Genomic DNA, 26,685 nt, shown 5'->3' with positions numbered 1-26,685 from the left:
TTGAAGCTTCCTTTCACATTTATTTTACAGTTGTAATTCAGACCAATTATCCATGTTACATCTCTCTGACACAATATATTCATGCTACAACAATTTCAGCTGATTTGATCCAGAATGCGCAAAATAATTCCGTACAATGGTCATTTTCGCTTACACATATTTGAACTACGTAATTTATTGAAAAGAGGAAAATAATAAATAAAATCTTGTTTCTCATCACCACTATTTCCTTCATTTATATCATGATTCTGTTTCGGTGTTGCACTCAGACACAAGGCTCCATTCGTTCTCAGACTGGAAGCAACAAGATCAATATCTGATCAATGTTTTTTCATTTATGACCATGAACAAATAATTGGACAGGAAAACTGGGATAATAGAAACCAAAAATAGATCATCCGTGTTACAGTGAAGCTTGTGTTGAGAAAGAATATTTTGCAAATAAAAAGCGTTACACATTGTGAACGGTTCAGTTTTATAAATGTTTAGAAACATGATCACTAATATAATCTGCCAGTGCCTAATGCTTCAGACATAAATTAATTACAAAAAAACAACAACTATGAGATACATCTAGACACCGATGAAATATCCACAATGTGAACCTAAACAAATAAAACATACACATTTGGGGGTAAATTACACAAGTTTTCCACACATCCTCTTTCAAGTGCATGTAAATGAATGTTTAAAATGCACATGCCCAAAGTGACAGCTAAACAGCTTAAAGAAATGACAACTGAACAGTACATAGATGGTGGTACAGTGATTAAACTCAGTGCTCAGTTTTCAACAGCACACACACAAACACACACAGTGTCTAAAACAGAAATTATGTTTTCCTACTTTGAAGTCTGAATTCTATGGAAGCTTGTTTCCGCCATTTAAAAAAAAAAAAAAAAGGTAATTGCCACTTTTTCATCTCACAAATCTGACTTTTTCACTCACAATTGCGAGATGTCGTCTTGTTTTCTTGGCGGAAACAAGCTTTCATAGCATGTTCACTCCTATCAAAATTAAAATGCATGCATTCAGAGAGATTGCAAGTGTCAAGGTTCCCAAAACTTTCCACCAATGATTTTTTCCATGACCTTTCCATTCACCCATGATCACTAGATAAGGCTTTGTAAATTCCTTTTTAGGAGTGTAGCTCATGAAGTTTACTTATTTTCCACATTCCTAATCACAAATTTAAACTTCCCAGGTTTAAATCCAGGTTTTCCATGAGTGTGGGAACCCTGAATCATGTATGAATGATATGATCAAAACCAGCGAGCATGAACTATTATAGCCTGAAGGATACAGATCACAGAGTTAGTTATATTTTTTTGGCATATAACAGTAATAATACTGTTAATGTGTATTAACTAGAGTACAATATTATGTAGACCTGATTACATTAAACCAGGCACTAGGGATCAAGATCAAATTATGGGTACAATTACAGCCAAAACAAATACAATATGGCCACGTCCATGTCTAGAACCACAGTTGTTAAAGTACAACTTCACAAATGTATCTTACTAAAATGTTTCATTAATAAACTAACTTTGGGTCAGTGTGAAACTAAAGAATTAATTAGTCAGTTAACTCAATGTTTCTAAATTATATGGGAAACAGAAGTTAACATGATTTATGCAGATGAATGCCTTTACCCACAATCCTCCTGTGCTTGAATTTAATCTAACTGTCCGTCCTCTGAAACCACAAACCTGAGGAATGCAAAACACTAATGCTAGCGCAACCCTTTAACTTAGCAAAGCCTTAAATTGACAGCCATTTATATATATATATATTTCATACTACGGAAGTCAATGGGGACCAGAAACTGTTTGGTTTCCCACATTCTTTAATATATCTTATTTTGTGTTCAACAGAAGAAAGAAACTCATACAGGTTTAGAACAACTTGAGGGTGAGTAAATGATGACAGAACTTTCATTTTTGGGTGAACTATCCCTTTAAGAATACAGATGGAAATACAAAACATGTACAAGAATAAATAACCTGGCACAGTCTCAGTATGTATCGGACAATCCCAAACTCCAGTTCTAGGCAACCACACACACCACAGTAAGACATGTGGATGATATTAAGCAATAGCTAAGCACTGCATGATTATATTTGACCGTACATGCCCACCGGATGCCATTAACACATAACCGTCTCACATAAACATTCACAGCATGACACAGCAATGTTTCCTCAATCGTGTCCTCAGTGACTACACTACTCTGCTTTCCTGTTTAAAAAAATAGAAATGTATGTGTACTACTGAAAACCCTTTCCTGTTGATGTAACAAAACACTTGAAATTTTAACAGGTCTCTTTATTACTACCGGTAGTCCATAACATGAGCAGAATAGTTTTGTCAAAACACTGTTCAGAATGTGGAAATATGAAAACAACCCAGGACAAATGGTGTGGTTATGGTGTGATTGTGAGGTTTGTGCTAATCATATGCATGGAAAGGGTTTGGGATCGGTAAGTTTTTAAAATATGTCTTTTCTGCTCACCAAGTAAAGGCAGCATTTCTTTGCTTAAAAACTCAGAAAAAAAGTTAAATATTATTACAATGTAAAACAACCGTTTTCTGTTTTAATATATTTAATAATGTTTTTCATTCCAGTGATGTCATAAAGCTGAATTTTCATCATCATTACTTCATCACTACAGTCTTCAATGTCACATGATCCTTCATGATCCTGAAGTTTTTATTTTTTCAGGATTCTTTGATTAATAGAAATGTCTAAAATTTAAAATAGAATTTATTTGAGATATAGAAATCTTTGTAACATTATAAATGTCACTTTTGATCAATTTAATTTATCATTGCTGAATATTTTTTTTTATTCCTTTAAAAAAAGAAATCTTACTGGACCCAAGCTTTTGAATGGTAGATTTGACAACTTTGACTGGAAACAACTTGATAACAGTTGGTGTAACACCAGCTTCATTGGCCATTATCATAGCTGAATGCATTAAAACATCCACAAATATTTGCGCATGTCCTGTTGTTACGAATTAATTCTCAAATAAGATTGATCAAAATGATCTTCACTGATCATGTAGACAAATGCAGTGTGAAAGATGAAGCATGGATCAAAGCAGGAAGACTGTATGGACACTGTAAGAAAGTCCTTGTGTGTGTGTGTGTGTGTTGAATACAAGTAGGTTTGGGGAAGACAGAGGTAAAAGGCAGATAAAAATAACAACTCGCTTCTTGCCCTGTACAGTGGAGCATTTCAGGTTTTTCAACAGAAGATCTGGAACTAACTAACCCCCTCATCCTCTTCCTCTGGATCACTCATTCCCCACGAGACCTCTTCCGGGGATGGTGGTCCCATGCGTGAGAGAGCGAGGGAGGTTTTAATAGCTGGCGTCTGTCCGGTAGCTGGAGTGGTAAGAGTCTGCGAGCTGAGTGGTCTCTGTGGCAGAGGACGGCTGCATCACAACGGGGCTGCTGCCATCTGTGGAAACAGACACCTACTTTATAATGTGAACAGCTAACAGCCCAAACTGAACCCTGTTGATAAGCGTATCAGGCATGATTTTAAGTGCCAGGAAGCCACATCAAATGCTGAACGGACCTTTGAAGGCATTTAACTGCAATTGTAAGCGAAACAGGCAGTAATGTTGGGCGGGAATTGATTTGATCCATTAGGGTTTGATTGAAACCAATGATACTATTGACCTACCTGCGCGGCCTTGGTTATGCCAGCAGAAAAGAAAAGTTTCATTTCAGAAGCAGATCAAATTATGACATTGTCCCGAAAGAGAATGAAACCAAACGTTATTCCTTTACAACAACATGCAATGAACTGTGTACAATAGTGCCAGGGACAATTTATTAAAAACCCAATGAAATGGTTTGATGAACAGTTTTATTTCCAGATGCATTTCCTTTTGAAACAGGAAGTAGGGGAGGGGGCATATTGAAGGTGTTTATAAAACAAAAAACTTAATAGTATATAGTTTAAGACCACTAAACTTGAGAAGAACCAATATTAAAATTCTGTCTGATACCAATAAACTGATGAATATTAATGCTATAGCCAGTAACAAATAAATGGCTGATATTAAAATGATTTGCAATTTGGTCAAAAATTAAAACACAAAAATAATATTGATTTTGATATTGCTAAAGATTAGATTCAACAGTGTTAATAAATGATTAGTGTTGATAAATTAACTGCATTATTTCTATATGTCATGTTTTAACAAGTAAAACAAATATCAAAAATGATTTTAAACCATCTTTACTATAATTTTACATATACTGACATTTTAATAAAAATATAATTTATTAAATATCCTGCACAACTGCATTCCTTGTTATTTTTTTATTTGTATGACTAAACGTAAAAATAAACAGTCGTAAAAATAATAATAAATAAAAACACATTAAGGGCCAGATTTACTAATGGCTTGTGCCAGCGCAAACCCACTTTTGGCGTTAAAAAGCCACTGTCAGGATTTACTAAAGACAGGCAGTGAAAAATGAATGCTGAAAAGGCATGGGCAGAGTTATTGCACATGCATTTGTAGGAGTTTCACTTTCAGATGCAAGGTGATTTACTAGGTTTGCACTAGTCAATTTACTGTGTTTTTTTGTTTAGCCATTATTTACCCGCAAAAAAACTGCCGTACTTGGTCCACTGCGTTGGTCATTATGGAAATGATCCAGCTGCGTCTGTGTTCTTTCATTTGTGCATCGTCATCAGATCACACGCAGAACTTTCCACTCCCATCACCGCTTTTATGAATTGCGCTCTCACGCTAATTTGCCCTGTTTAATAAGTCTAGTCCTAAGTCACCAAACCACAATATGCTACTTGCTATTGGTTGTCAGTGCCAGCTGGTATTGGTGGGAGGAGACAGTCTCATTCCAGATAATTTTTATAAGACTTTTAAAAATACACTAGCTTATGTATGATCTCAAAAATACAAGCATGGACTAATAGCCACGAAACTTCTCTTTTGATTTGATGTTGTCTTGAAACCATGTTAATTTGACTATTGTGAATGAATAAGTGAGTCAGTGTGTCTCACCTCTCTCATCAGACTGCATCTGAGCTTCCAAGTCTTCAGGAGACACATAGAAATCTGGCTCATCTGACTGCGGAGGATGAGGTTTACACTTCCCACAGCAGCAGTTACAACAGCAGCACAGACAGCAGCAGAAGTAGCAGCCCGTGGCCACACCGCAGAATATAAACAATGCCTGTCAGGAGGGGAAAAAATATTCAACAGAAATAACAGGATGCACATATATTTAGTATTTACACCATGGTTCAAATGTTAAGGGTCAGAGGTCTCTTATGCTCACCAAGACTGCATTTACATGCTCAAAAATACAGTCAAACAGTAAAATTGTGAAATATTATTACAATTTATATTTTATTCATGTAGTTTATTCCAGTGATGTCAAAAGCTGAATTATAATCATCATTATTCAGTCTTCAGTGTCACATGATCCTTCAGAAATCATTCTAATATGCTGATTTGCTGCTCAAAAAACATTTCTTATTATTATCAATGTTAAAATAATTTTTCAGGATTCTTTGATGACTAATGTTCAATAGAAAAGCATTCCAATAGAAATCTTGTGTAACATTATAAATGTATTTACTGTCACGTTTGATCAATTTAATGCACACTTGCTGAATAAAAAAAAATATAAATTTCTTTAAATAAATAAAAAACCTTACTGACCCAAACCTTTGAAAGGTAGTGTATGTTACTTAGTATATATCTTGCATGTTTGCTTGTGTGCATGACTAACCTTGGCCCACCAGCTGGACAATACAAAGTATGTGTTAACATTCTCCTCTCCAAACTGTTCTGCCACGTAAAGGCCCAGAGATCCGTATTTGTCATAGATGTTGCGTTTGGTGGGGTCTGATAAAATGGCATGAGCGTTGTTGATTTCTTTGAATTTCTCAACCGCTTCTGGATTGTCGGGGTTCTTGTCTGGGTGGAATTTCAGAGCTAGTTTCCTGCAAACCAAAAGAGAAGAAATGAGAACGAAACTTTTATGCAACTATGATCTTTCCTGGCATCACTGCCAATCTGCTTTTAAGTGTGTTAATGTGAAACTGACATAATAATGGTGGTTCTCAGTATTTTGCTGAGCTAAAGTGTAATAGGTTGAAAAAATAGTGTATATGATCAATTCATTTGAAAACTGAAAAGTTGTATTGCAGGTATAGCTACATTCCTGGGATGGCAGCATGTACACGCTTGCATTTTTTTGTATGTACATGTATGTACAGAATGGTATACTATCTGGCAACTATTATTCAAAAATAGTATGTGAAATACTAAGCATTATTTGACAATAAATGTTGGTAAATGTAGTCGGTCATCTGGGTATTCATGCACAAAGAACATGTACAGACTGTGCAGTGTGTAGAATGTTATCCTGAACACACAGAGGAAGTGAGGAAAATGTTCTGTCACCCTCTAGTGGATTTAATTGAAAACTCAAATGTGCTTAACACAAGGAAATGTGTGTCTACCTACCCTATCCCTCTTGTGTAAAATAAAATAAAATAAAATCGATTCAGAGCAATTTCTCCACTTTTTTTATTGGTAATGTTGTAACAATCTTTCTATGTCCATCCAGAGTGTCTCACCTGTAGGATTTCTTTATGTCGTCTTGCTGGGTGTTCTTATCAACTCCCAGGACCAGGTATAGGGATTCTCCCGACGTGGAGAGTGAACGCTGTCTCTGCTGCTCCGCCATTACTCGCACACACACTCACACACTCTCCCCTCACACAACCACCTCCTCTGTCTGAAAGAAAAAGAAGAGAGACATGCATGTTATATGTGTTGTATGCGCCTATATGTTTCCACTGCTTTCTGGTTTCTTCCTTTTTACAAGCAGCAGCATAATGTACATACAAAAAATGCAAGTGTGTACATGCTGCCATCCCAGGAATGTAGCAATACAACTTTCAAATTTTCAAATGAATTTAACACAATTTTTTCAACCGATTACACTTTAGCTCAGCAAAATACTGAGAACCACCATTATTATGTCAGTCAGAGTCATAGGTTCATCATTGTCCCCAAATGTCTATGTTCTGAGAGCACTAAGTCACTGCATTAACATGGTGTACAATCACTGCACTACAAAAAGTCATGTGACTGCAGCACACAGGGAGGTTTTGAGAGGAAGGGAGAGATGCTAGTTCCCTTTCGGTGCTGCTTTTTTTTTTTTGCCATGGCTAACCCTTGTATTCACATACAAGCTAATCATAGTATGTTAAAATAGTATACCAAAGGTGCCGAGTGCTCTTCCAGAGCCCTTAATGAACGAGTATACTTCAGCATAGTAATCACAAGAAAACACAAAAAACTGTAGGGCAGGACTTGATTCTATGCATCTGTTCTTTATTGGGGTGTTGCACTCAAAAGTGGAGGCAGATAAACATGAGCTTGCAGGGTGGAGTTTTAGTGACTAAATTATTGGAGAAGTCTGTACGTCACCGGAAAAGTCGGACTTTTTCACCGGAAGGTCCAGCTATGACATTTCGATTAAACGTTACAAGGTAAAAAAAAAAAATAAAATTGTAGACAATACAATCTATAAAATGCATTTATAAAAGTGATAGAGTGAATCTTAATTTCATACTGACTTTGTGTAAAGCGGAAGTGGGAGATGCTAATGATTTCAAATTTATTGTAAATTTAGTTGCATGTCCAATTACTGACATGTTTTACTCAAAAGTATCTACTTTCCCCATCACCCGTGTCATTTGATGTATGACTATAGAATAATAACTATGATTTTTATTGTCCTTATTAAATAAAAATAATAAATATTTTTAAAGCACTACTGTACTGTAAGATAAAAACAATTATATAGGCTATATATTTTTTATCAATTTAGTAATGGGAAAAAGTAATTTTATAGTATAAAAGAAAAAAACGATTTACAATTTAAAAATGATCGTATTCTAATTTGCCGTCAAATAAATGTATGCGCTGCAGGTTTCCGAGTGAAGCTTGGCACTGTGTTCATTTACACACTTGTAGGCTAATTCATTAATTCAGTCTCAGAGTGGCAGTGCTGTAAAAGAACAGAGCAGCTAAAAAAACACAAACAATATCACGAAAGGCACGTTTGTAAATAAACTTAACCACAGTGTATATATTTATTTAAATCGCAGCCTTTGAGTTTTGATAATTACACTAGTATAACACAATAGTGATTTTATTTTGATATATCTTGCAATCTAATAAATGTAAAAAATAAATAAATAAAATAAAATAAAATAAATGGCAAGAGCTTTTTAAAATGGCAAGCTTCAATCTGATTTGTGTTTTTTTTTTGTTTTTTTTTTGCAGTGTGCCATTATTATCAGGACAATCAAGCATATTTTACCCCTCATTAACAGTTCATTAAGCTCACTTTATGCAGAAGCCTGACGGAAAAAAGTCTGGCTCAGCCAGAGAATTTGCTATAGGACTATGTTGTCAGGTAGGTGTACGTGAACACATGGAAGGAGATAGGGAGGCAATGTCTTCCACACAGGGAGAATCACAAGTTACGTCCTCCTGTATGCAGGAAAGTCCATTAACCCATTAACCCAGAGTAATTCAGGTTAAGACACTTCCACACAAAAAGGCTGCAAGGAGAACAAGAGACATTTCACTGTCACAAGAGGTCAATAAATGAATCAATTGTTATAAACAAATAAATAAAATAAAACAGATTTATAATGACTCTTTGAATGAGTACAAATTTCTCTTTTTCATTCGAAGAGCTTTCTTAGCGAGACGGTTTCGTCTCCATTCCAGGTTAATCGTGCAGCTTGTCAGAGAGTATTAGCAGATTAGCATTAGCGGAGCGTCTGAATAAGTGAAGGGTTATTTCTGTCCCTTCTCAAACCCTGTGTGCTTCTTCCCATAATTCCTCTGGGTGTGATACTCTAAGAGAGTGTGTTTGGGTGAGATTTTGTTGGGCTTCACAGCTAGCCTGCTATCTCAGAGTAGCCTTTGACCATTTCATTTGTGTCAAAACAAATACAGCATTTGTTCAGACGTTAGTGGTGCTTATTTAATATTGCTCATGTTTAGGATTTTCAAAATTCTTATTAAAGGGGTGGTTGATTATGATTTAGTTAGTGTGTAATGTTGTTGTTTGAGCATAAACAACATCTGCAAAGTTATGACGCTCAAAGTTCAAAGCAAAGGGAGATGTTTGCTTTTAAAGAAATAATTTAAGGACTACAACAAACTACTGGTAGGGACTACACAAGCGTCCTCCCAGGTTAGTGACATCACGAACCCTAAAATTTACATAAACTCCATAAAAATAAAATTATGTAAATTACATAATTTACATAAAATCTTACAACAGTTCCCACATGAGCGATTTATAGATTATCATAACAGAATAGGCTAATCAAGGACTTGAAGATAGACTCCACATCAGCTACATAAATTCATCAACTACCCATTCAGAAACATCATGTTGTATTCTACATGTTCTCACTTCTACATGAGTCTCTCCATCATTGTCCGACTCCGGTTTGAACGTAAAATGCAGAACAGTTTCTGATATTTTAGTGCGTTTCTGCAAGCGGCAAAGAACACAAGCTCTTGAAGCTCCGCCCTCTGTGCTGGAAGCAGCAGCTCATTTGCATTTAAAGGGACACAAACAAAATGAGGCATTTGAATTTGAACATGAATTTGAAACAATTTATCTGTGGGGTATTTTGAGCTAAAACTTCACATACACACTCTGGGGAAATCTTGTAAAAATGGGCATTATACCACCCCATTAAAATTAAACTTATGCTTTATACACAATTTTTTACCTCAAAACCTTACAATTACAAATTACGAATTTTGCTTGGCATTAGATTTGCTTAGACAAAAAATAAATAAATAGAATAAATAAATAAATATAAAAAGACGCCCCCTGAACGAGGGACCAGAGTCATATCCAAGGAGGACCACAATATCATTATTTTGTTCAAAATTGTGTGCTGTCAGAGTATGTAAAGCATTTAATGAACTTATCAACTGTTCTGTATAAGTATGTGTACGTACCATTCAAATGTTTGGAGTCATTTTTAATGCTATTGAAAGAAGTCTTCAGAAATGTTGCATTTATTTGTCCAAAAACACAGTAAAAACTGTAATATTGTGAAATTCATTCCAGAACATTCTCATTCACGATTCCTTGCTGGCTGAATGATCTCCCTACCCTCGTCCGGAATGCAGAATCCCTGACCACATTCAAAAGACAACTGAAAACTCATCTCTTCCGTGAGCACTTGACATAAAAAAACACTTTTCCTTTAATCCTCCCTTGTTTGGCTTATGCTATTCTGAGCAATGCCTGAACTTTGTATTTTGAGCACTTCTTGCCTTATTTTTGCCTCTTCACGTTCACGATGACTCGCTTGCTGTAGTCCTCAGTTGTAAGTCGCTTTGGATAAAAGCGTCTGCTAAATGACAAAATCTAAATATTATTACAAATTAAATAACCATTTTTTGTAATTCAATATATTAAAAAATTAATAAATTCGTTCCTGTGATGTGAAAGCTGAATTTTCAGCATCATTACTTCAGTCTTCAGTGTCACATGATCCTTCACAAATCATTCTCATATACTGATTTGGTGCTCAAGAAACATTTCTGATTATTATAAAGGTTGAAAACAGTTATGCTGCTTCATTTTTTGTGATACTCTTTTCAGGATTCCTCAATGAAAAGACAGCAGTTATTTAAAATAGACATGTTTTGTAACGTAATAATAAGTGTATATTGTAACCTTTGATCAATTTAATTCATCCTTGCTGAATTATAGTTCTTTAAAAATCTATTCTGCATACTTTATGCATATTTGGACATTAGAAGACTCTTAAGTTCCACCAATAAGCAGTGATATCTCAATCCCCCAGCACACTGATAGCAACCATAACGCAGTGTGCTAAAAACAAGCATTAGCAAGATCAACCTACCACAACACCGGCTTGGCACCACGCATCACCAACATTTGCTGAGAATTTTTAAAAAAAAACATTACACATACACAATTTGTATCTAATATTGTGTCAGTAATACGCATGTGTGTGTGGGCTGCTAGCAGATAGACTTCCTGCTTCAGCGGCTCATTAAATGTGATTACTAAAAGGGTTTTCATCAGGAGCAGGGCTCTGCAATGCAGCCTCACCAAAACACTACATCCATCTCTCTACCTCTCTCACACACTCCTTCCCTTCCCCCTCCATGTCTCTGCACCACCATATGGTCCAGCTAAATCTTTAGTGGCCATCTCAGCCTTTGGACTATACTAGAGACAACTGCCAAAATCTCTTCTCCACAGCTTAATGAATATCACCGAGTCCATGTCTCTCCCATAAATGTTTGTCCATCAATTCTCTGTCTGGTCCCTGTTTGTGTTCGAACATCCCTCCCACGCCACTCTGTGTGCATCTGAGCAGGTGAAGTGATGCAGCTTGTATTATGTGTGCTGGTTTTAAAAGGTCTGTTTGTAGAGGGATGGAAGAGCAGGACATGTTTGATGAGAGTCTGTACATAATGAACACAAACACACACACACACACGCTAAGAGTATTGACGTAACTAAAACCAGGGTTGTTTTCATTAACCAAAACTAAAATCACAAAAAATTGTTTCCTTAATTTAAAGAAAATTAACATTAATTAAAACAAAACATAAAATGTACATACCATTTTTAAGGTATTTGCCAAGGCAACATGTCTCATTATTGTGTAGTTTAAGCTGAAGCACTAAAACTAAAACTTAAACTTGTTTTTTTTTAAAAACGATATATATATATATATTAAAAAAAAGAAAGAAAAAAAAGAAAAAAAAAGTAAAAACTGTCAAAAAGAAAAAGAAAAAAGTTGCTATCTTAAAGTGCAATTAACTTGGATGTTTAAGTCATTTCAACTTAAAAGTACATTACTGACTTAAAAAAAGCAATGTAAAAACATATGTTGTCCTAACTTATTGATCATATCATTTTTACAGTGTAGAACAAAATTGCTAAAGTGTACACTAAAATGTATCTAAAAGTTAAAACAGAAAATACAAACAAAATCAAATTCTAAATATTTATAAAAACTATAGTCGTAGTATATCATTGATAACACTGCCTAAAGCAACAAGTATTGATTATTGTTAGGCATAATTAAATGGATCTGAAGCATCTGTCAAAACAACATAAGGAGAAAACAGGTGGTGTTTAAATGTTGGGTGGATTTGATGAGGACGGGACGGGGCACACAAGCTCTCAGAGAAGAAGACCACACACCAAACAGATGAAGAGTGGATGAACAAACAGCTGAGAGCACCACAGAAGCAAGGTTTTTATGAAAAGCCACGGGGTCTTGTGTCCATGATGGGAACTGCCTACCATAGATAAAGAAATCAAGAGCCACAACTTCTTACAAGAATACCACGGTAACTCTCATGGATATTAATAATCCATTATAGCCCAGGATCACGCAAGTCTATTGATGTAAACACACTAATTAGTGTTCATAATTTCAGCCACTTTACATCACACAACTCGTGTCATTCTTTCTGCGTCCATAATGTCAGTCTACTTTACTACTTCCATATACACAAGGACTATAAAATACAGTAAAACTATTTGTTCCTTCATTAAATCATCACTTATGTGGCCAATTATTGCACAAATTCTACAAAATGAGGTACTAAGACAGCTAACAACATCCTACTGACTGGAAAACAAGCTATCAGTTGCACTATAATGTCAGTGAAAGGAAACTTTGTCACATGATGTGATTTTAGTATCCGAGCCTGGCAAGACAGAGAGGGGTATGCTGGGTAACATCAGTCGTAAGTTCTTGTAGACACATCACTAACCCTGAGAAATGTCTGCAGTCGCCACAGAAACAATGTGGCGGTTGTTAAGATCTGCAGACTAATTTACTCACAATTACTTTTGTGTCTTATTGATATGTGGTTCCTGTTCTCATAGTTGGCCCAGTGTGTCGTGATTGACACCGTTCGGGAAATGTCCCGCTCCTCCATAACTGTGAGCTCTAAATGTTGGGGTTAAAATGTTCAGGAAAAGTGTTAAAAATTAAATGTAACAACTCCAGATTTGTCTGCCTTAAGGAAGGCCAAATAACGGGGTTTTGGAAACGCTAAAGTTGAAAAAGCATAATAGGAAGCATAATAGCCTTCAAAGTAGTGCATATTATTTACATGAATAATAATTTAAAGCGTACTGTATGTTTTATATATGCAGCAAAAATAGCCTGTATTTGACAGAAATTTCAGAATTGTCAGCAAGATAATCATCTAGAAAGTTTGGTGGTCAACGAATGGGACACTAAAATATATTTAGCATTCCCTTCATTGACCACCATATAAATGGGCAGTCACAGAATCTGCTTGCCAAACAATACAGAATTTTAGGAGTCCTTTTGTTAATAAAGCTGACTGGACAAACCCGCAAGGACAAATTATAGAAATAAATGTTTTCTTGACATTATTTTTCGCTGTCTTTTTATTTGTCATCACATTAAAACGTTGCTGCTTAAAAGTGGTGTACACAGGAAACTGCTTACATTTTTATTTTATACTGGGATAATTATGGGGTGGCAAAGCTTTTCGAGTCGGCCCTGTATGCCACGAACTTCACACACTTCAGAAAATACAGAATTTCGTTGATCCGCATAAGCGCTCATTGTCACAGTTGTGTAAACAACGGCTTTCTTCTATGAGGATCTCGCAGAAATCCTGTCGAATTCAACCAATCAGATGACAACTACAAAAACTCCTGAAGTGTTTCCCCATTTTCTGTGCCATATGCTTTCAGCCAATGGTCCGTGGGGGTGACGTCTGAGGCTGAGGCTGAGATCAGAGAACCACAAATAAAACAATGTGTAGTTAAAATATTAAAACGTTCATTTAAAATATCAGGGGGTACTTCAAGCTAATATTTTAAGACAAATGAGTTTGACTTCGACAGACAAAAAATGTTGGGAATCCCTGTTTTACCGGAAGCTGATCGAGTAAGTTTCCTCCTGTGATTGCTTATGGTGACCTAAATTAAATATGTGTGCCATGTGAGTAGTGCTGGGTATCGATTCAAATTTCAAGAATCGATTCGATTCCGATTCTCAAGATCTTGAATCGATTATCATTATTCGATTCGATTCGATTCGATCCGATCCGATCCAATCTTATATTTTTAAAATCAAAAGTTTTTATTGTTCAGGAACAATCAAGTTTTTGTATTAAATAACATTCACAAACATACATTAATGTTGTAAAAATGTATTGTTCACTCAATTTATTGATGTTAGATAAGGCATTAATGTTAATGAATGGTATCTTAATGTAGTGTTACCAACTAAACAGGAGATAAAACGTGTTTTATTTGACTTGACTGACCTTTTATTTAATCCAAAACTGCGTTCATATTTAGAAGGCCTTTTAAACTAGAAACAACCGCACACGATACCACTTTAGGGGCTGTTCACATATCGCGTTTTATGCGCGTGCAAATTCAGTGAGAAGCACTTCAATGCATCTCAACAGGTCATGTGACAAAACCCAGCGGTCTTTCCGTAACAACATGGAAAGCTCAGCCGAACAGCTGATCATCGCTGTACAGGGCGGCTTTTTATTTCTCATCTCAATGAATATATCTAGTAGTAAAGCTAATGCAAGGGCTAGAAATCAATTAATTATTTGATGATACTTCCTCGTCATCATGGAGAGCGCAGTTTGCACCGCTTTCTCCTCTCCACAAGCGCGTGCTTTCCCTTTGCGTCTGTCGTTGCTATGCAACCATGAACAGAGGCGCGCTTAGAAAACGAATTTGCACGCGCAAAAAACGCGCTATGTGAACGGCTCTTTCCTCCTCTCTTGTCAACAAGTGGATTCAGAGAAACCGCATTAGCAGCGCCGCCGGTCGCCGTGTCTCAGTGTGTTTATGGGTAAAATGTAGGCCTGTTATTAAATCGATCCTCTGAGTTACGGATCGATCTTTAGAAATTAATATGAAAATCGATTCAGAATTGGTGAATCGATTTTTTCAACACAGCACTACATGTGAGGTGTGAATTCAGGTCAGGAACACACATACACATACACATACACATACACATACACATACACATACACATACAATGACAAGGGATGATGATGAGCATCTGTCAGCCACTGTCGGCCAGGTCGTGCTCATATCTCAGTCTGCGTCGTTTCAAATTTCTCTCTTTTCCTCAATTCTATGGTGTAATAGGGTTAATAATGTTAACTACACATTTAACAAATGAACAAAACTTGTAAATGAAAAAGTAAAATTTCAAGCATCCTTATAAATAAATACTAATGAAATACTAGGCTAATCTCACTGTGATCATCATCTGACTGTAATATCACTCCAGTGTGATCTTTATCAAAACTGAATCATTTTACAGAGAGGAGGATTATTCAATGGACATTTAAATAAAGTGAGACGCATCTGAAACTGTTGTGCGAGTCTTACCAACGATTGTGAGGTAAAAAACAACCCATTTGTCTGGATCTCTCTTGACCATACACATACAGTAAGCAACATTTCCAAGCCAAAAGATTGTTACATTTATTTGTGAACTTTATGATTATTTAAAGAGCAGTTATATGTTTAGGAAGTATTAATCCAGCGTGACAACACTGTGTTTCATTTTGATGATCAGATTAAGAAAGAGGGTCTAAAAAACTAGCCTCATTCTGGAAAACACACACATGACGATCAGTGCGCTGATAGTGTGAGACACTGCACTGCACTGCACTGCACTGCACTGCACTGCACTATATATATATATATATATATATATATATATATATATATAAGGCTGAGTGGTAAATTGTATGAGCATGTGTGGTGTTTTCCCCATCAAAGATCTCCTCAATCAGGGTAACCCATAGAGAGGCTCTTAATCTCTTAAAAAAAAGTAAAGAGCTGAATTGATAAAGGCAACAAAGAGTCTAATATCTAAAAACATTGTTTTCCTTAATATTTAACTAGCACCTTATCTCATGACAAAATGTCTTGTGAGAACAAGTATGGTTTTCATCAATCGTTAACTTTTGATTCTTGCTTTCAGTTTTAGGTTCTGTTGCATTTCAAATATGAGCGGTCCAAACAGTCACAAAAATGCCTTGACTAAAATTATGAACCATCATAAATGTAAGGAGGGTAACAGCAAAATACATGTCACTATGGATCAGCTGGTCATATTAAAAGCAATACTGGGTCAATCCATGTCAAATCAACCAAATTTTGTAAACCTCCCTGCCTTAAATGAGAGATTTTGTTTATATTTTTTCTGAAGAAAGACTAACATAAAAAGTGAAGAAAGACAAAATATTAAATGTCATGGATGGATATTTATTGATTAATCCACTGTTTTGTAGAGGGGGATGAAAATTACTAGCCTGACTACGTCAGACTTCCTACTTCCGCTAATTTCATTTCGCTCCTGTAGTCTACGAAGTCTTTGTCTACGAAGCAAAGTGAAGTAGCAGAGTCTGGTATTACCAGGCTAGAAAATTACAGTTTTCACCAGACATTTGGATCCAACAAGGAAGTAAAAATGCATATCTATAACTCAAGAAGAATTAAAGACATCGTAACATCCTTTTAGATTCTGGTTCTTAAATTTGTATTTTGGTATCTTCTTCATTCATGAAGACACTATATGGTTTAATTCCCAATTTTTCCCCAGAGATATTGGGATCTTAATACGACTCCAAGAATTAAATTTAACACATTTTCATTGTCAAAAACCAAATGTGGGCCACTTTGTATTCAGCTGATGCTTTTTTCTTTTAAAGAGGAATGTTTTAAGAACAAATAATTCTAAAATACATTTTTGTTTCACTCTAAGAAAACTTAGAACTTAGAAAAAATACTCTTTTCCCCCAAGTTTGCGTGCCAGTAACTCGAGAAGTATTAGATATATCTCCACATCACATTAGATTCTGGCTCTTAGTACTTAGTCAGGCTTGATATGGTTCATATATTCAGATATTGGGATCTCAATGCGCCTCCATGTTTAAATTGTTGAATATTACCCATTTTCAATAGTCTAAAATAATCAATTTGCAGAGCTGATAATATTTAAAGGGGAATGTCTGAAGAATAAATGATGCTGCAACTAGAAATGTAGCTTGTTACCTATATTAAAATAATGGCAAAAAAACACCCATCTGAGTGCCAAAAATATACACTGACAAGATTGTGGCACAATAACTGGCTCTCAGTAGTCGGTTCATAAGATTATATTAACCGTTTCACATAATGATTTATGAAGGATCAAGTGACACTAAAGACTGGATTTTACAATATAGAAAACAGTTATAGGCTAGTACTCTACTGCATTTTGATCTAATAAATGCAGCTTTGGTGAACATAAAACAGTTCTTTCAACATTAAAAATCATCTGACCCCAAACTTTTGAAAGTTAGTAACCCGATTTTTTTTTAAACCATACCATTGTGGTTATTTTTGAAGTAATATTAAAAAAGTATAACCTGATGAGACCACTGAACATGAGTTTACACTGACTGGATTAAAAACTAACACAGCAGATAGGGGACCTTTCATCCTCATTTCAGAAGACTCTCTCACATCACAGTTCTAGCTGTATAAGAGGAGGACCTCCTAACACCCCCGTCATAGATATACGCAGTTAGTTAGCCTGCTTTAACCGCAATACTGACTAAACAAAACCCTTCAAGAATCCTGGCACAGCGATGGCGAGAAAACAACTTCTAAAACCATCCAGTTAATTAGCTAATGGAGCAGGTCCTCTCACTGAGATGGACCACTCAAGAGTTATGCAGCATTTTAGAGCAAAATAGATGGACAACCCAAATTAAAACCTGAGATTTGATTAACTAAATATGTGCTAATGACAACAGAAGAAGGTGGAAGATTGAGTACTTCAGAAAGAGCATCTTCTGTATCAAAAAATGAAATAAGAAGGAAAACTTGGTTTATGGCAAGCCATCTATGGACTATAACAACAAGAAGTTTCATCAAAAAACATGAGGACCCACTGACAGAAACAAACCAGCGCCTATGTGTAGATACATGATAATTACAACTCAGAGACCTGATAGCAAAAAATAAGGACGTTATCACTTCTCTTTCTGTCAAGATACAGGGAAGCCAATAAAAACTGGCAGTGTCTTACCCAATGAGGTTTAGCAAGACCATAGTTTGAGAGTCAGCAGCAGCAGCACAAATCTAACAAATAGACTCAAATACGTTGACAGCCTGATGGTTAGAGTTTCAATACTGATGGAGGCCAAACGCGTGTTGACTGACCGGTTGGAGATTTAGAGCCTTTAATCCCTGTACTGCGCTCAGCATCCATATTGGTTTGCTTGTTAAAGAGATAGTTCACCCACATTTAACTAAATATCAAATAATGAATTTGTTCAAACGCGCAAGACGCCAGGAAAAAAGAAGATGCAGAACGACAGCCGCAGTCACCATTCACTTTAAGTGTATGGAAAATAACATGCAATGAAAGTGAACGGTGATTGAAGATGTCAGTCCTTCCCATCTCAATTGGTCTTCCAGGAAGAAAGAAAGTCATGCGACATGACGGTGAGAAAATGATGACACAATTTTCACTAAGGGTGAACGATCCCTTTAATGCTGGTTCACCGGGCTGCCGTTAATCTTTCTAGCTCAAAAACCTACTACAGCAGACAGCAGTAATCCACAAGCAAGGACAGGATGTATGTGTAACGTTAGCAGCAGGATTGAGACGCACAGATTGGATTCTCCTCTGGCTGCGTTAACATGTCTTACCGTCTAGGAGAGAAACGTAGGTAGAAGTGCAGATCGTCAGTTCTCTTCGTATAGTATATCCTAACGTTATATCTATAGACGGCCTTCAAATAGGAGTGAATCAAGCTGCGGTGCTCAGATACGGCGTCCTGGTCTTATGATCGCGTGAAGCGTCTCCGCTCAATGGGAGTCGTGCCTGACGTCACAACCGATGTAGAAAGGAAAATGGGCGGAAACGAGAGACGGACGAAATGACCAGAGCAAACGAACGCATTTCTGAACGTGAAGGCTGCTGTTTTTATTGTAAAAATTATATAACGTTATATTTGTGGTATTGTAAGAAAACATCAAAGGTAAGTGCAGCTAAGTGCTGGCTGATGTGACATTTAAAATAAACAAATTCAATGCAGAATTAAAAGTTACAACAAACGCAATATTTTAATTAATTTGACAATACATTAATTTATAAAAATGTAAGCTGTCCGCTACGTTGATGTTATAACCGTGACTTAAAAATACGTTTGATCGGCAGCCAATCCAAACGAGGTATCGTTGTAATCACGTTTTTCTTTAACATCGCGAGAGCTTAGTACGGCCTTTCTCCCCGAGCTGCTGGTGAGGAAAGTGTACACATTCAGGTAAAATGCAACATTTTTGCATAATCGACTTGTTATTCCAATTGTCGGCAACGAGTCGTGCTGTGTAAATGCTTGGAGAATATTTGTGTTTATTAACGTTCATATGTGGTTGTTGTTACGTAAAGTATTGAATCTGTTGTTGATCGAGCGGTACAGGCTTCAATGTTATGATACAGGCCTTTATAATTAGAGCTTCCGGTCATCATAAGCGCAAATGTCATCTTGCTTGATTTTTAATAACATTATTGATTTACATTGCATATTCTCATTATATATTCGCTGATTCGGTGGCGTTTTCTTAAAATTATTGTTTCGTTGACCTGGTCTTTCTCGAACTAAAAGCTTTATAAAGTAAACCATAGTATGCGTTTATATCAAGAGTGTCATTTGCAGACTATACACTAACAAAGATGTAAGTTATGTTAAAATACCTTAATTAAACTCATTTATTTAACTTGGATGAATATTATAACAGTGAGATTATAACAACCCATAGGCCTACATAAAAAAGTGTATCTAACTTTCAAGCTGCCTCTTTTCTCATAACTGAAACTAATTTAAAATTATATGTATTTATTATTATTATCTTATTATTATTATACGTCATGTTTGTATATATTTTTTCTGTGTAGAACACTTCATGATGAGTTATGCTGAAAAGCCAGACGACATAACACGAGATGAGTGGATGGAAAAGCTCAATAATGTTCACATTCAGCGGGCAGACATGAATCGACTCATTATGAATTATTTGGTGACAGGTAAGCGGTCAACTGACCACTTGTATTTATTCACCATATATTGCAGATTTAATACAAGTGTCTGTAGATCTTTTTCATAATTTGTTTGTTTTTATTTACATAGAGGGTTTTAAAGAGGCAGCTGAGAAGTTTAGGATGGAATCAGGCATTGAACCAAGTGTTGATCTGGACTCTCTGGATGAAAGGATAAAAATTAGGGAGATGGTCTTGAAGGGACAAATCCAAGAGGCCATTGCACTGATCAACAGTCTGCATCCTGAGCTGCTGGACACTAACCGCTACCTGTACTTTCATCTTCAGGTTAAGCAGATACATTATTAATTTGTGTGGACCATTTGTTTAACGCATATTTGCAGACATTATTTCAGTTGATTGCATATGAGAAAATCTCAATGTAAATGCATCTGAGAAAATCTCAATGTAAATGCATTTGAGAAAATCTCAATGTAAATGCATTTGAGAAAATCTCAATGTAAATGCATTTGAGAAAATCTCAATGTAAATGCATTTGAGAATCTCAATGTAAATGCATCTATAATAATATTTCAATTTCAAAAAGTAGATCTGTTACTTTATCATTCAGAACCTAACAAAACATCAAACCAACTTAAAGGTTTATCTAATGCAATAACTTTCATACATTAAGTGTGGCTTAAGAGTCCATAATACTATTTGAGGCCACTGTAAGTTGTTCACTTTTGGACTTGTTTATTTTGTTGACTTTTATTTTGTCAACTGGCTGTTAACCTATATATTAATATATCTGTATATAGCACTTGCAAAAGGTTTTGTACTGTTTCATAGGGAATCATAGATTTGTAGTTTTTAGAAAGACTGTCTGATGCTGAATCACAGGGGAATGATTCCAACAAGATACTTACAACAAGTGCTTCCTTCCTGTAGCAACAACACCTGATTGAGTTGATTCGCCTGCGGGAAACTGAGGCTGCATTGGAGTTTGCACAGACACAGCTGGCTGAACAGGGAGAGGAAAGCCGAGAGTGTCTGACAGAGATGGAGCGCACCCTTGCACTCCTGGCTTTTGATAACCCAGAAGAGTCACCCTTCGGAGACCTGCTTAACATGATGCAGAGACAGAAGGTAACATATTGTTTTACATAGAACAGCTGTCATTTTTTAAAATCATATTTATTTATTTATTGAACCTGAAACCAGTACAATTGATGATATGCTCTATCTTTATAAATGTTGTTATTTTAATATATTATTAAAGGTATAGTTCACTCAAAAAAGCTTACCATCCCTCCATAGACAGCTACGCAGCAAAAAAATTTACGCTTCAAAAAGTTCATAAAGAAATCGTAAAACTAATCCATATGAATCGAGTGGTTTAGTCCAAATTTTCTGAAGAGACTTGATTGCTTTAAATAATGAACAGATTTAATTTAGGCTTTTATTCACATATCAACTTTGACCTGTAAACATAAACAGAAGCTTTTCCGAATTTGCTTGACACACAAGAACATACCTCTTGCTGAAGCTCAAACGTGCTGCGTAACATGAGAATGAACCTCATTGGTTCTTGAAAAGCTTAAACGTGCTGCGTAACATGAGAATGAACCTCATTGGTTCTTGAAAAGCTCAAAAGTGCTGCGTAACACGAGAATGAACCTCATTGGTTCTTGCAGAAGCTCAAAAGTGCTGCGTAACATGAGAATGAAACTCATTGGTTCTTGAGAAGCTCAAACGTGCTGCGTAACACGAGAATGAACCTCATTGGTTCTTGCAGAAGCTCAAAAGTGCTGCGTAACATGAGAATGAACCTCATTGGTTCTTGAGAAGCTCAAACGTGCTGCGTAACACGAGAATTAATCTCATTGGTTCTTGAGAAGCTCAAACGTGCTGCGTAACACGAGAATTAATCTCATTGGTTCTTGAGAAGCTCAAACGTGCTGCGTAACACGAGAATGAACCTCATTGGTTCTTGAGAAGCTCAAACGTGCTGCGTAACACGAGAATTAACCTCATTGGTTCTTGAGAAGCTCAATCGTGCTGCGTAACACGAGAATTAATCTCATTGGTTCTTGAGAAGCTCAAACGTGCTGCGTAACACGAGAATGAACCTCATTGGTTCTTGAGAAGCTCAAACGTGCTGCGTAACACGAGAATGAACCTCATTGGTTCTTGAGAAGCTCAAACGTGCTGCGTAACACGAGAATGAACCTCATTGGTTCTTGAGAAGCACAAACGTGCTGCGTAACACGAGAATAAACCTCATTGGTTCTTGAGAAGCTCAAACGTGCTGTGTAACACGAGAATGAACCTCATTGGTTCTTGCAGAAGCTCAAACGTGCTGCGTAACACGAGAATTAATCTCATTGGTTCTTGAGAAGCTCAAACGTGCTGCGTAACACGAGAATTAATCTCATTGGTTCTTGCAGAAGCTCAAACGTGCTGCGTAACACGAGAATGAACCTCATTGGTTCTTGAGAAGCTCAAACGTGCTGCGTAACACGAGAATGAACCTCATTGGTTCTTGAGAAGCTCAAACGTGCTGCGTAACACGAGAATGAACCTCATTGGTTCTTGCAGAAGCTCAAACGCACTTCAAGCGAACATGCTTGAGCTTCTGTTTACCACAACTGATGTGCGAGTTGGTGAATAAAAATCAATCTGTTCACCATAAAAAGTGATCGTGTCTCTTCAGAAAATTTGGACTAAACCGCTCTATTCATATGCATTCGTTTTACAATCTCTTTATGAACTTTTTGAAGGAGGGACAGAAATCTCTCAGATTTCATCAGAAAGATGAACGAAATTCAGATTTCGTTCCGAAAATGAATGAAAGTCTTTCGGGTTTGGAACGCCATGAGGACGAGTAATTAATGAGAGAATTTTGTATTTTTTGGTGAACTATCCCTTTAAGTATGGCATAAAATAAACATCTGTCACCAACAAGTTGCGGGTACCTTTTACACATTGGCAGATAAAGATAGTTTATATATTTGAATTGAAAAATTAAACCAATAATATTGTAACATATTATTACAAATTAAATTAACTATTTTCTATTTCAATATAATTTATTCCTGCACGTCTCGCTTAATATTTTTGTGGAAACCGTAATGCATTTTTGCAGGATTCTTTTGAGGAATAAAAAGTTCCAAAGAAAAGCATTTATTTGAAATCTATGTATATATATATATATATATATATATATATATATATATATTTATTTATTTAACAATGTTAAAGTCTTTGTTGTCATATTTGATTAATTATATTCATGTTCGATACAATTTCTTGCTGGTATTAATTTATAAAATATATATATATATATTTTAAATCTTACTGCCCCCACACTTTTGAAAGGTGGTGTACTTTGGCCAGTAGGCAAAAAGGTCAGTTATTATGTCAATATGAAACTTATCCTATGTACTTAACGTACATTCCCAGTTTTACTGTAAATTATATGTCAGCGCTTCTTATTAAAAAATATATATATATATAGTTTGTCTTTTGTAATCTGTGTCAAAATGTAATAACTCTGAAATGACTTTCCTTTTCTGCTGATGTCTCTTGATGTGATATTTGTAGACCATAATGAAAGGCATCATTTATTTAAAGCCTAGTTCACACTACAGGATTTTAAGCCCGATTTAAGCCCGATTTGCAAATCGTTGAGCTCGCCGACAGGTCGGGTTGTTATCGCGTGCAAATCGCGGGGGATTAGCGGCCGATGAACGCTCGCCAATCTGTTAGTATGAAAGAGCCAACAACGCATCAAAGACGCTCGTAGACGCCTCGCGGACGCGTCGCCGAGCCCAGAAAAATATCTAGCATGCTAGATATCTGGAGCTGTCGCACGACTCAACCACATGTGATGCCATGAGCTACAGCCAATCAGAGCAAGGCATGGGTTGAGGTCACTGGGAAAATACCGTTTATACTGTCTATGGGAATTTTATTATTTTTTTTCCAGAGCAAATCATCGCGCAAACAGTTTGCAGCACTAATTTCTGTCTGACGTCCATATTCAAACAAAGACTCGCGTGTTGTGTACTTGTGTTCTTCTTCGCTGGGTAGTGGCGCGCGTGCTGTATTGCGTCATTTCCGGTTCGTTTTATCGCGTGATTTCTTCGTGATAAAACGTGGTTTGTAGACAAGATAGAATCGTTGGCTGACAGAGTTGTTGTCACCTCGTGTAGTGAGTTACCTCCTGTTGCGGATCAATCACGTTGTGTCGTGTGGTGTGAACAGCTCAACAACTTGAACACTCCTGATTTCACAGAGAGCAAGTCATGTAGTGTGAACTGCACAGTTCAGCCCGACGTTTTAAAATCCTGTAGTGTGCACTTGCCTTAAAGGGGCTCAATGTAGAATTCAGAAAACTTGTTATTAGCGACATTGGTGGCCGGTATGTGAATTGCAGCCAGTAACTTACTGCTTGTCCACACATAACATACTAGATACTGAATGTGATTCAATGCCTGATATACTCACAGCGAAGTTCTTTTTGGTGAGAAAACAGCAATTAAGAAAGCATCTGATCATATGCTATGGATATGCAATTATGCATTATGTTGACAGATGAGGTCATTAAAATTACACTGTTATGGTAGTTTGATTATAAAGTATATTTGAGATTACAATTGCAATAAAAAGCGATTAATGCATGAAAATTCTTACATTTAGCCCCTTTTAATCTGCCAGTGATTGACAGCATGTGGTCCTCTATAACAGGTGTGGAGCGAGGTAAACCAGGCAGTGCTGGACTATGAAAACAGGGAGTCGACACCGAAACTTGCCAAACTCCTCAAACTGCTGCTGTGGGCTCAGAACGAGTTGGACCAGAAGAAAGTCAAGTACCCCAAAATGACAGATCTTAGCAAAGGCACCATCGAGGACCCCAAGTGAAAACCAACCGGCATCTCTATGCTTGCGTTCTGCGGGGGGAAAAAACGGACGCTTTCCCTCTCTTTAACTATTTATACTCAGTGACTGACACTCAAACATCCTTTTATCAACCTTTTGTTTTGTTTACTCGTCGCTTATCAGAGACTTTGCATTAAATGGGCCGTGGAAATGAGATTAAGATTTAAGGATGACCTCTAGCCAAAATGGAAACACTTTTCATCGCAGATGGATGTCTGTGATTTTTGTTACCACAATGTTTGACTTGCTGAGCTGAATTGATAGCATTTTAGCCATTTTGTTTTTGCAGAGGATTATTATCTTTCTATTTTGTCAGTGAATGTTCAGAAAGTCTACAAATACAGTTGAGGACTGAACCACACTATTTAGATTTACCTTCTTGTTTGACTGTGTCCTCTGATGTGAGGTACCTAAGGCACAATAGTGGTGTCATCAAGGACAGTGAATTGATTGTACCAATACGATGAACGAGTTCTGTGTGCTTTCACAACTTTTATTTGCAGTGCACGGGTATACATTTTGTATTCGTGTAAAAGGGCCCTGTCAAAGAAAATCTGCCCTTTTGAGTACTAATGTTATTGCATTATAATGTTATAAAGTCATGTGACATTGTTTTCTACTGTACATTGTCATAGTATTCCTGCTTACATTGACATTCAATTGTGATTTATAGATATTGCAGAGATCAATTTTTAAGCTTCTGAAATCAGATGCTTTACATAGGTATTAAATATTCTTTTTTTAATCCCCAAACTCTATTTGAATATCAAAATTGCTGCTGTTGATGAATGTTATGGCCAAATACTTATGCTGTGATGCCTAATTAAAGGTTGCAGAAGGGTGTTTTTATAACGAATTAATATGTGGTGAATGAAAGCCACCCACATCGGCTGTCTCATGACTGATTATGATAATTGCTTGCTGGTGGATGGTAAAGACGCAACCTCAGGAATTACTCTTCACATGAGTCAGACGAACAAGATTACTATGACAACTTGGATTCTGACTTGTAAAAGTTTATTTCTTTAGCAATGTAATCTTGTCCAGGTAATGGACAAGATTATTACCATAGGGCCGACGATTCTTTCTTTATATAGCGATTTCCGATTTTTTTTGGAGTCGGATCTTTTTAACGAATCAGATGAACTGGTTCACAAAGCGAGTCCAAAGGAGTCGTTAATTTAATGGACTGATTCGGTCCTCAGCTGTAATTGACTGTACTGAACCTACAATAATAATCTATCACACGATGTCGAATTCATAATAAAGCGATGCATAATAAATATTTCACTGATAGGCTGAAAAGTAAGTTACTTTAATATAATAATCGTAGAAATGTTACGAAAAAAAACATGATTTTATTTATAACGTTTATCAACATTTATATGGAACGATAAACAGTCTTTAAAGAAGAGTGAAAACTTTTTTCAATGAGGAGATAAGTGTTTAATGTAAAAGCTAATTATGTGAAAAACTTTTTATGAGCTGAACTATGACTGCAACAAACCAAACTGGGATGCTTGAATTTACATTAAGCACCCTAAAAACCGCATTAAACCTTATTTGAACAT

At 36.3% G+C, this 26,685-nt stretch overlaps 2 protein-coding genes across 3 annotated transcripts; one reads left to right on the top strand and one right to left on the bottom strand.

Annotated features, from left to right (window-relative positions):
* Positions 1-2: 2 nt before the first annotated feature.
* On the bottom strand, positions 3-18,979 carry dnajc5ab (DnaJ (Hsp40) homolog, subfamily C, member 5ab). The gene is made up of 5 exons (XM_079587777.1): positions 18,841-18,979; positions 6,638-6,798; positions 5,785-5,998; positions 5,052-5,223; positions 3-3,469 (listed from the first exon to the last, which is right to left on the bottom strand). The coding sequence occupies exons 2-5, from the start codon at positions 6,745-6,747 to the stop codon at positions 3,369-3,371; spliced, it is 597 nt and encodes a 198-aa protein (XP_079443903.1). The 5' UTR covers positions 6,748-6,798; positions 18,841-18,979; the 3' UTR covers positions 3-3,368.
* Positions 18,801-26,456, top strand: gid8b (GID complex subunit 8 homolog b). 2 transcript variants are annotated; one of them, XM_079587776.1, is made up of 5 exons: positions 18,801-19,172; positions 20,090-20,218; positions 20,322-20,518; positions 21,122-21,319; positions 24,923-26,456. In XM_079587776.1, exons 2-5 carry the CDS (start codon positions 20,098-20,100, stop codon positions 25,094-25,096), a joined length of 690 nt encoding a protein of 229 aa, XP_079443902.1. In that variant the 5' UTR covers positions 18,801-19,172; positions 20,090-20,097; the 3' UTR covers positions 25,097-26,456. The 2 variants fall into 2 exon arrangements, with proteins under 2 accessions (XP_079443902.1, XP_079443901.1); XM_079587775.1 differs by lacking the exon at positions 18,801-19,172 and adding an exon at positions 19,343-19,457 and having other exon boundaries at positions 24,923-26,409.
* The last annotated feature ends 229 nt before the right edge of the window (positions 26,457-26,685 follow it).

Source organism: Phoxinus phoxinus (assembly GCF_949152265.1).
Source record: "Phoxinus phoxinus genome assembly, chromosome: 18".
In the NCBI taxonomy this organism is placed as follows: domain Eukaryota; kingdom Metazoa; phylum Chordata; class Actinopteri; order Cypriniformes; family Leuciscidae; genus Phoxinus; species Phoxinus phoxinus.
This window is presented reverse-complemented; position numbering and strand designations above follow the sequence as displayed.

Coding starts and splice junctions, on each gene's coding strand:
- gid8b (XM_079587776.1), top strand. CDS start 20,098: ATGATGAGTTATGCTGAAAAGCCAGACGACATAACACGAGATGAGTGG. Junction 20,219..20,321: donor TATGAATTATTTGGTGACAG/GTAAGCGGTCAA, acceptor TTATTTACATAG/AGGGTTTTAAAGAGGCAGCT. Junction 21,320..24,922: donor ACATGATGCAGAGACAGAAG/GTAACATATTGT, acceptor CCTCTATAACAG/GTGTGGAGCGAGGTAAACCA.
- dnajc5ab (XM_079587777.1), bottom strand. CDS start 6,747: ATGGCGGAGCAGCAGAGACAGCGTTCACTCTCCACGTCGGGAGAATCC. Junction 5,224..5,784: donor TGTCCAGCTGGTGGGCCAAG/GTTAGTCATGCA, acceptor CCCTCCTGACAG/GCATTGTTTATATTCTGCGG. Junction 3,470..5,051: donor GATGCAGTCTGATGAGAGAG/GTGAGACACACT, acceptor CTGTTTCCACAG/ATGGCAGCAGCCCCGTTGTG.